The 11,712-nt window shown below is 34.1% G+C and overlaps 1 protein-coding gene across 1 annotated transcript in view; it reads right to left on the minus strand.

Moving 5' to 3' along the window:
* The window catches only part of LOC150101384 (calmodulin), a 45,375-nt gene extending 35,891 nt beyond the window's left edge, over positions 1 to 9,484 (minus strand). Inside the window, exon 1 of the mRNA XM_090400926.1 lies at positions 9,187 to 9,484. Coding sequence (XP_090257052.1) covers positions 9,187 to 9,189 — 3 coding nt within the window. The 5' untranslated portion in view covers positions 9,190 to 9,484. The remainder of the gene's footprint in view (positions 1 to 9,186) is intronic.
* Positions 9,485 to 11,712: the final 2,228 nt, after the last annotated feature.

Raw genomic sequence — 11,712 nt, forward strand, 5'->3', positions numbered from 1 at the left:
TTAAATCCTTTCACAGTGCTGTTAATATTCCATTAACCCTTTAACATGAGTAGTGAAACTTAAGATCATCAAAAACCAAATATCCAGATGATTAATACATTTTTAGTATAATATTTTACTAGATTATATTTATCCTACATAAAAGTTCTTTGACATATATATGGATATCAAAAATGGAAGACCCATTTTTGATATCCAAAACTTTCTGATAAAACTAGACAATCCATTCCACCCTATAGTTTTAACTCTTGCTACCCATACTATAGTAATTTTCAGCTGCTGTTCTCTCCTTACCATGTATTGAATAGTGTCACTCCTATAAACCACCTCAATAACTTGTGTCATCAACTAGCCTAAAGCTTAAACTTTCAACTTTTGAGTATTCCAAAACAGGTCACAACACCACTGTCTGGTTCTCTACTTATCTCATGGAATGCAGAGAAGATCTGTATAGTACATGGCCTTAAAAAGGATATGAAGGGATTAAGCCCTTTTATCCATATTTATCATGTTTCAATGTAATCTAATTGACTTTTGTTCACCTCTGCAATATGCTCTAAAATCATGCCTTATCCACAATCCCTTCCCCCCCAATCACTGACCTCCATTTCATGGCTTTCATCCTACATGACCTTTGAGTCAAATTGAGATTAGGGGTATAATAAATTTAGTTTAATCCTTTATCCAAGCATGAGCAAACAAAGTTTGCACCTGAAAATATCTTCAGGATGGGAGTAAGGTAGTATAACACCAGACAACTCGTAGCAAAGGTGGACCAAGTTATCCTCACTCCTATCTCAATAGCTTGGTCCACCTTTGCTACGAGTTGTCTGGTGTTATACTACCTTACCCCCATCCTGAAGATATTTTCAGGTGCAAACTTTGTTTGCTCATGCTTGGATAAAGGATTAAACTAAATTTATTATAGTCTAACCAAGTGAAAAATAAACTTTCAAGATTAGGGTGTAATTACAAAGGACTAAAATGCAGCTTTAAACTTTTCATAGTAAGGTTTTCAAATATAGTGGAAAAGATTCAATTTGAAAGCTTAATTCATAGGTCCACAAGCTTTGTTCTCATCTTTATAAGTGTCCTAAAGAAAAGACATTTTTTATGTTGCTATTTACAATACAAAAAATTTAGTTTGTAGATTATGGCTCTTACTAGGAAGAGTGTTCTAATACATGTTTCAGAATTAAAAATTCATTTGTAAATAGTAACCTAGAAAATTGATATAAAACAAGTTTCTAGTATTTTTGGGAAGGGGCAGAAATTTGCTTTTTGAAGGTTTACACTTCAGGGCATGTACTGAAAAAAAAAAAAAAAATTGAGTGACACAAGTGTGAAGTTGCTCATAAAGATATTTAGTTATATGACCAAGAAAGCCAATTTGAAAAATGCAGAAGACCAAGGAGGAAGTCTAAAATTGTGCTTTTAGCATTGGAATTTTGAGTACTCTACACATCCTGAGTAAAACATTTCATGAACATAAATCCTTTCATAATTGCTGCCATAAAAGAACTATATCCTGGATTTCTACTAAATGTTTATTTGTTGTTTATTCAACATTAGCAAATAAACACTAGAATGGATCCTTAGGCCATAAAAGCATTGAATGCAACTACTTTAATTATAAAACAATGACAGCCAATTACATTTAAAAATTTACACACTGGTTATAACTAGAAATATACAATCTTGAAGACTTTGCAAAAGTAAAACTGTAGTTCACTAATATTTTCAAGTAGTTTATACCTGAAAGTAGTCATTTTCCAGAGGAATTAGGTTAATTATGTTCAATTCCCAATAGCTTCAAAACAGTAACAATGAAAATTGTTAACCACCTCTAATGTATGCAAAGAGTAATTCTCTTAACTGAAATTTAATCAGAAGGCATAGAGAAAAACAATGGTGGTAAAACTTCATCACAACATTAACAGTTCTTTCAGATTGGTTTCACAATAAAACTTAAAATCTGGATAGATAAACATCTGTAGAGTTCAGAACTAATAGCAAAGACTTGTATCTATATCTGAAATACGAGAACTTAGCATGCAAGATCGTTTGGCATACCACAAAAAAAAAACTATGCCAGTGTTGTGATCAGGTTTTAAGTATGGTTTATGAAGGCTTATACATCAAGACATTGAAAGCCAAAAATGTATTTAAGCTTCAATTTTTCTGGACAAAAAAATGTTTGGTTTTAATACATTTTAGACAATGTAAGATGAAATGCAACAAACTAAATTAAATCCTCCCTCCATAACAATGCCTATTTCTTTCACCTCTTTAGCATCCTGACCAACAATATATATAAAGACTAGATTGAAGAGGATGAACAGCACAAGACTGGATTAGTAAATTTAAGTAATAAACCAATCTGCAAGATCTCAAGTATTACTGGGTTTACAAAACTGCACAAGCAAAATAGAATACCATGGATTTCTTCTGCCTTAGCCAAAAGAGTTTAGCAATGGAATCTCATTTTATTTACATGGAACATTAGGACATTTAATATCAATACTGCCATTCTTAAACTAATCTGGCTAACAGCCAGCAACTCAGAATCTAGTTCTGCCTGAACTTAATGGTCATATGAAAAACTTCTGAAAGATAACCCATGGTTTTAGCTGATCTCATATGGAGGTAGGATTTTTTTCTCCCAGAAACTAGTTTTTCATTCCTGCATACAGACAAATCAGCCCTTCAGAACATGCAATTTACAGACAAAAAAAAATACTAGCTGTGGTGGTAGAGACAGTTGTGCTGGGTGTCCTCCTGCAATGAGTTTGACTCCTTGGAGGTGTCACGAATAATAACAGCAATTTAACCTGTTAGTACCTTCTTGTCCATCCTTCACCTGTTTATAGATATTATTTGTTATAACAACCCTGATTGTGAGAGAAATCAGTCATTAAACCTTCATTCCTGCTGTCATTGCATTAAACTATGATTAGTATTGGCGAGTTAGAACCAGTGTATGACCTTTCGTGGGCAAGATTCAAAGTAAATGCTAGTAGTTTTCAAACAGCAACAGCCTCACCTCAGTTTAAATTCCATTAGCTACCTCTTGCAAAGCTAGAATTTTTATTATAAACCATGGGATATTAAGCTAGCTACTGAAACCATGGAGAGATTCTAAATAAGGATGTTTATTATATGATAACAGCTAGAATACCTATACGGACATTCTGGCACCATTATGAAAATCAAGGTAATACTATTGATTATGTATATATAAACCACATGTATTCTACTGGTTGGTCTAGGAGGAAAACTGCTGCCTGTATGAGACAAGCCATTTTTATCTGAAAGTCCCAATTGCAATTCATTACATTCAAGAGAATTCACACCCAGGTGTTTAAGGGCTTTGTACTGATTCAGCTAGAATCAGACAATTTTTTTTCCTGAATTGAACATTAATTTTTATGCCACATGCCAATAAGTTATGCTAATTAAGTGTATAATCATAGCTAAACTTCAACCTTAGTACAGTTAACTTCATGTAATCTTACCTATAAAAAAGGTGATTAGCTTGTAATACATTAGATTAAGTACTGTGAGTGGCCAAAGGTTAGATAATATACAAGTTTCAGCTCTAGATTAAAATCTAGAAACTTCAGGCCTAAGGATAGGTCCTTGGTGGGTGATGAAACTAATCTTTCAGTTGGTTCAAATCCATTTATTAACTACTAGGGTAAATAGACTAGTCTATTTACTAGGGTAAATAGACTAGTAAAGAAAAAGCTGGCCAAAATACTGTTTTGGCAATACTCCTAAGAAATTATCAGAGCTCCTACCTTAGATTCTAGGGATGACTTCTTGTTCTCCCATTTCTAGATATTCTATGAGAGATCTCATTCACATTAATCTGGTAATTACCCCTTACCAACTTACGTCTTGACCATGTCTCTTCTTTCTATCCACTAGGCTCTGGAATTTGCATTCTCTCAATCTGTCCTCATTCTTCATTTCACAGACTGACTTAGTCAATTGTCTCTGAACCTTCTCCAACATATCCTTTTGAAACCTTGGTAACCAAATTTGTACATAGTATTCCATATGTGGCCTGATTTAAGTCTGGAGATGTTTCTCTATAGGATGAAAACTTGTACTGAAAAAAAAAAAAAAAAAAAATGACAACCACCTATTTACTACAAGCAGGAATTGGTTTGACAAGCTTTTAGATTATGTAACAGTTATAGAAAACTGTCTACCCATGGTTCAAGTGTATTGTAGGTTTATAATCTTTTGAAGATTATAATATGCTATAGTTGCATTCCAGCTACTTGCTTGCTATTGGCACTTATGAAATTCATCCATGCCATTTTGAATGGCATGGAATCTAGATTAATCCTTTTAAACTAGGATGTAATGTACATGAAGTTGCATAACTATGAACATATCCCCTTTCCCAGTAGGGCTTTATGATCAGCTTTGGCAAGCTGATCATTGCAAGCATATTTAAATATTGACCAGTATCAATAAATATGACTACTTGCAATTTGATTTACTCATGATGGTAAGCAGACTAGTAATCTGCAAATTAGATTAGTGTCAAGACTTTGATGAACATAATACCTAGGTGGGCAAGACACCAGATAGGATAAGATGGCATTGGTGAGAATAACTTCTCAGCTTTCTACACTGCCATTCTATAGTTAAAAGATAGAAAACTAAACTAGAATGAATTAGAAGCAGTTTGTCAGCCTTTCAATAAACTACATAAAGATGAAATATGTAGAGTAATTGTTTCTGCAACCCAGCTAAATCAACAAGCTTTAGTTGATTTAGCTGGGTTCAGCTATACATGTCAAGGATGAGTAGTATTCAACATTCAATCTAGAACCAAGATTATGGAAAAACCAATCACTTTTGCCCTTTCAGTCCAATCTAGGACTTAATTAGCAAGTTTTAATATATTCTTGCATTACTCAGCTGTTTCATGTCTCATCTTAAAAAGGTTTATGCATTTCCAAGGTTGAAATTGTCTAGTTGATTTCAGCTAATCAGGATCTGTATAGTTGTCCTCCACTGTTTTCATAGCGAAAACTTCTTCCTAAGATCATTTAAGATTTTTACATCTGTCTTATGCTTCGTATAAACTGAATGACAGTACAAAAGGTATACCTTAATGTGTTACTAATGAAAATGAGCAATTTGTTTAAACCAATAAGGTCATTCTTAATTAGAATCAAACCACCACTAAGACCAATTGTGGTTGTGATGATTTTTACTTGATACAAAATTAAGTGTAGCAAGAACTTATTACCGTTTAGCTAATTTGAGCTGTTTCCTTTTATACTGACAGTAAAAAAAAAAGATGGCAAGATTAAGTTACTTAGAATTCAAGACCAGTGCCATAATTAGTGCGTGGCGAAAGAGGCATCTGCCATGGGCACAACTAGGTTTGGGGTGCAAAACATAACATTTTTGGGTTGGGAGGAGCGCAAGTTAGACACTTGCCACAGGGGCTTCATACCCTCGTTACATCACTGTTCAAGACAAGCAACATATTTCAGCCAGAACATGTTTCGGTAGAGATTTAGAAAGAGTAGTAGCTAAGAAATATAAGCACAAATGTTAAAGCTGACAAATGATAAAGCTTCAAAATGAAGCTAAGGCTATTCCAAATGACTGAATGATCAGGAAGGGTGTCCACTCTTCAAAATGCTTAATAGAAGATGAATGGTAATCAAGATGGACCAAGCAATACCAAGAAACCATTAAGTCACTAGAATACATAAAACTAGAAGTGAATACTTGTTTTCTGGGACAAAAACTTAATGTTTTCAGTCTGATAGGCCTTATCTAATTAAAATAACTAAATTATCTAATTTAAAAAATATCACACATAAAGGTACAAGCACCTACAGATCAGTGCTTTGTGTGAGATGCAGATAAGAATTGAGAAAGAAACTTCTCAATTCTTACAATCTTTATACCCAATGAAGTTGAGCAACATCATGGGGAAAGGCAGTTCCAGATAAGAGGTAAGATGGAATAAATAAGAAAGGAAAAGTAGGTGCAATATGAACAAGTGACAGTTTGGACAGGCCTGAAACTGAAGTGCTGATGCACAAAAAACCTTAGCTGCAAGAGATCTTTCCTAAAATATGGAAAAAGTTCAGTTTATTCAAAAGTGATTTTTTTTTTTGCACTTGCAATTAAAATTGAATTGAACAATGTATGTACACGAGGGAGGAGTCTGGAAAGTTCTGATAAATGACTAGTACAAAAATGATATTAAAACAACTGATAACCACAAGAAAGAACATAACTTGCCTTCATAACTCTGCTGAGTTATGAAGGCAACTTATGTTTTTTCTTGTTATATCAGTTGCTTTAATATAATTTTTGTTCTAGGCATTTATCGGAACTTTCTAGACCACCCCTCCTGCACATGTGCGTATGACTTTTGAATTCATAAATGTTCATTATAGTGTGTGTGTGTGTGTGCGCGCAAGTAATTTAACTTTAAGTATGCACACATTTCAATTTATATACAGACAATGAACATTTATGGATTCAAAATGTGTCACTTTAGAGCAATTTTGGATGTTATCTGCACTTGAAGAAACCTAGGTTTTGTTATACACTTCATTACTCAGTGGACTGGAGTATGTTTTAGGACTCTTTGTAAAATCTCCATTATGGAGATTTTACAAATGGAGTTCATGGAATTCCTGAAAGTAGCAATGTATACTAGAACAATCTTCAAAATTTAAAATGAAAATTCAGGAGACAAGATAAGATGGATGTGGCATTGTCCAATTAATTGAACATTTCCATGCCATCTGTTCATGAAAAATGCGAGTTTTGCTGGTCTTTGCAAAACACATTAAAATCCCCACTGTTTATGAAGTGATAAGTCACACTATTAACAAAGTTTAGTGTTTGGACAATGAGCTTCAGGTTTGTCTATGTTGTACTTTGAGTTGCTATCTGAAATATTAGCAAAAAAACAGTATAGTATTTCTGATCTCAACAGTTGAGCAAACATCCTCTGGCAGAGACCACTACTCTGGCCAATTTATTTAATTCATGCCAACCTCCTCACACAAGGTCCTCAAGATCAGCAACATGATAGTATCAGCATGCACACAAGTGGTTAGGAAGAAAGATTTGATTCATGTATAGGGGGATGAAAGCAGAAGATGCGAAGTTGGCTTGATGTGAGCTGAACTAAGTGTGCCCAGCAGCTGCTCATGTCTGAGCAAGTTTTAAATTCTTTACAAAAAGTAGGGATAAAGCCTAGTAATGGCATGAAAGACTAGCTTATGTGTCCTGGGTGGGATAAGCATTATTTGCATAATGCATTTTTTTTTATACCACTGTCAAAAGTTAGTGACTAAGTGAGAGATTATCTCTCCCGTGTATACCTAGAGTATGGTAGCCATCACCTATTTCAGATATTCAAAGCAATGATTAAGCATGCAGCCTGCAGAGAATAATGGCCTAATACAATTAATTATAGAATTGAGATGCTTACCTAGAATGGCAATTAAATTCAGGTGATCCTTAAACATACCAAAAACTCATTTAAGTGTGACCCACTGGAATGCAAAGAATGCCAATTTAAGAAGTTCATAAATTAGTTTTAGTCAGCAGATTTGGCCTAATGTGCAGTGGAGTTTGGATAAACAATCCAACATTTAATATATGAGAAGGCATTTTTCTGGTTGCTTTGCCTTCACAAGGAACTACATAAAATTTCTTATCAGAAGGGTTTTAGCAGTCTTAAGTTAACTACATTAATTGAAGACCGACTTATTTCGTAGTTTCGCGGCATTAATGGAGAATTTAGAGAAACGGCATGTTAAGCTTTGAGCTTTTATACTGAGAATAACATTCAAAATTCGTTCTAAGTGGTGGGTCCCACGTATATACATTTTAGTGTTTTATTTCATGGATCGCTGCATGTTCCCTTCGTAAATTCTTATTCTACCTTTACTGAAATGCAAAGGAGAAAAAATACTCGAGTTCAGTAAGGAGTTAAATTTTTCCCGTGATCCAAGAATTTTTATTATAACTTTAAAAATTGATGACAGTTCGCATGAAAGTGGCAAATAAATTTATCCGATAATATGCACAATTGGTGTGTACTTTACACTTGCTTTCAGACGTTGATTACTGAAAATGTTGAGTTGGCCAACGGAATTAAAATTTGAAACTACTGGGATTCAGGAAGCGTTGAAATGCAATAAGTAGGCGTGTGAGCTTGTTCATATGGATTACATCTTCATTTAACGAAGAAAATTATTATATATTTTGTATGCTGGATGTCAAGTTTCATAAGTTAATATGAAATCTTAAGTTATGGAAATGGGTTAACTGTCGCTTTGGTTGTTCGTATCTAAAACGAATCTTTTGTAGCTTCCTGAATTACAAATAACTGGACGAGCAAGACATTTTCACCGGAAGAGTTTACACGCACTGCTGTCTACGGAAAATCGACGAGTTGATTCGGTGATGGATTACCAAGATGTTTAAATGATCAGTGGAAACTTCTGCCTTGCTTTCCCACAAAATGGGAAACGGTCAGTAATCGTTAAAGCTGAAAATCCAAAACCTCGTTGTTCCGAAGTTTTGCATATTGTTACAGAATGTGAATCTACTTCGACATCACTTAAATTGAGCAATAAAAGCCAAGTTCTCTTTCGATATTTATGTACCCAACAATCTTAATTAAAGAAAAAACGGCGTTTCGTCTTTCAGTTAAACGGACTTGGAACTTGTATCCCCTTTTAACAGGAAAAAGGCCGACTAGCTAAAAAAAAGGCATTTCTAAACCGCCACACACGATCTTAAGTAGATTTTATAATTAAGACAAAACTGTGTCTGCTTGATGGCAGCGATAATCCTGAAAAGTTTAACAAAAGTGAATGCTACAACAGTTATGGCGCTTCCAGAATACTTTAACAATACACAAAGTTTAAAGGAGTTTAATAGAAAATGCTCAGCCGCTGGCAAAGAGTAAAAATTGCAATTTAGAATATTGCATGAGATTACGCCAAGGGCAGAAGGAGCGACTGGGGGATAAAATACTATCTAGTTGACAGGTCAGAGAATACATCATTTAACTAAACGATAAGTACACGCTACAATTTTTGGTTAAGTACAATTCATTCCTTAAAACACGTCCCCTGTCTTTTTTTTTTTTTTTTTAAAAACCAGTTGACTTACCATTTTAGAATCCGTAAACGAGATGTACTATTACCGGCACTGTCACAATATTAATGAGCACAGTACAGCGAATTCTGGTCGTTTGGAATATATGCTTAAACGGTAGGTTCAAATACTAACGAATCGCCACCACAATACACTAAACTCCAGTCTTCCAATTCGAACTGTATTAATCCACCTAACGGTTGAGTGAAAATCTTCAGAATTAGGGAAAAAAAATTGAAGAAACTGCACAGAAACTAATTTTCCACCTTCTAACTACAACCACAGCCTTACACAAAACCTACCGGAACATCGATGTTCAGTTATATATGATATTTGTATGTAGGATCTAGATTCTCTTGCGTAGTAACACAGTAGTATTTGGGTGTTCCCGTTCGCGATGTTTTCTATGCGCGCAGGATACAATGCTAACGAAACTGAACAAAATCAGTTGCCATTGGTTCACTAGTACCTGCATTGCGTCTACTGCTCTCTGCTTTCATGCAGACGTCAGATGAGTTGTGCTCTTGGAAGAGAGAGGTTGGAATTTGCTGCGGGATAACTACTGCCGTCCTATGTGTGCGTCACGTTAGTTTTAAGGAAATGCAATGTTAATTCTCTATATACGTGTGTACTAAATAAATACAAGATTTATTACCGTGTTACTTTAATTTTATAAGAAAATCACTGTCGTAAAGCGTTGCTTATAACGGATGGGGAAAAAAACGTGCTTTTTTTGGATTGTGTATTTAACAAAATATGCATGTTTAGAACGTTGCAGTGAAATTCTTATTAAGGATTATTCAGAAGATAATACACATTTCTCTTTATATAAGTGAATTAATTCAGCCATATTAAAATATTCTAAAAAGGTTTAGCGTTTCATCATACTTGAACATGTGATTTTGCAAAATTTTTATTTTAATCTAGATTTACAATTAAATAAATTTGATGTTATACTCATTTTTACGCCACAATTCCCATGTTGTACTATTCGCACGTGTACGAGGACTACAGAAATTAAGATTATTGTAATACACACACATCACTGTTAAAGTAATTATCGCGAAAATCTCTTATTGCCTGTGAAGTCCTTTTTTTTCCGCTTTATAGCTGTGAATGAGGTCATCCTTTTATTTATGCAAAATAAGTACCTAGTTAGGTATGGTTTAGAAACAGAGAATCAACAGCCATACTCTCAAAGGAACCTGAACATAACAATGACCTTTAAGTTTCCGAAAAGGAAGTACATTACATGTTTCACTCTTATAAGTAGTATATGAAGTAGCGGATTTCAATTGTCCACTCAACATTCACTTTTGATTCCTTGATTGTCGGAAAAATCGTGACTACTTCTAATTTAAAAGAAAGTCAGAATAACTACATATGCTTCCGTAGGGTACAAGAAGGTCGTTGACCTGAGGTTACGACGAAATACAAAGCTATATATGCCGTATGGAATTTTTAATCTTACATTTTTAGTCAGTTCCTATACTGAATTGACTTTTAAATCGCTCTGAAACCTTATTCATTTGTATAACTGATGGTACTTCAGTATTCACTAACTTTAATATATATTAAAAATTCAAACTAGGATCTTGAGCATCTGTTTAAAATTCCAGGTAAGGAATTTAAATCTGTTTTAGATTAACATCTAAAACAGATCCGACTTTTTATGTCTGTTTGCTACATTTTGCTTTCTTATCCTACACTCAGCAATATTTTTGGCTGCTTGAGAACTTCCGGTTATTTTAGTATATTATTCTGCATATCATATGGCACATGTACTAGTTATTTTTGCTTCCAGTCACTTCATATCTGTGTGGGTTCATCCTTAATTATTATTATTCTTGACACCTCCAAGGAGTCCGAAGACTCATCGCGGGAGGACACCTACAACTGTCTCAACCACTTTATTCATACTTTTTTCATATTACCTTTCCTTTACCCGAGATATATCATGTGCATTTTTTTTTATCATAAAGCTGTCGCTTTTTTTGTATTTTGTTTTCAAAATTTTCTATACAAATTATTTTCTCTAAGTTAAACAACTGACTGTTCATAGTCGCTGAAAGCAAAATATTCAGTAAACACGTGTAAAACCGTAACTTTTAATCGTAACACTTAGTGGCTAATTGAGCACAGGTACAACTGGAAGGTGGTTCTGCAGTAGAGCTGGGCGATGAAATTTAATTTTATTACTTTTAAGAAGTATAGTGGGAGAAAGAAAAAAATTCTTTTCACCGGCTAGTGATGACCAGCCGAATTATTTCATACTTACCGCGCTCATCTGCCACGTTATTTTTTATTTTTTTTTTTTTTAACTCAAGCAGACGTTATTTGGATGCACTGTTTGATCTCAAATCATTCGGTTTAGAATCAAAATAATATATTTCAAATAAAATAGTTTTATTCCTCAAAACATTTACGTTAAATAAGTGAAGAAAGGAAAACTGAAACCGGCTCCGTTTTACTTGATTTATGCAAAGAATGTCACGTGTAAATGAGCAGAACTATACAATATGTAAACATTTGCTGCTAATA

The sequence above is a fragment of the Typopeltis vanoorti genome, chromosome 11, assembly GCF_054136105.1.
Source record: "Typopeltis vanoorti isolate ZY-2024b chromosome 11, IOZ_Tvanoo_1.0, whole genome shotgun sequence".
NCBI classification, from domain to species: Eukaryota; Metazoa; Arthropoda; class Arachnida; order Uropygi; family Thelyphonidae; genus Typopeltis; species Typopeltis vanoorti.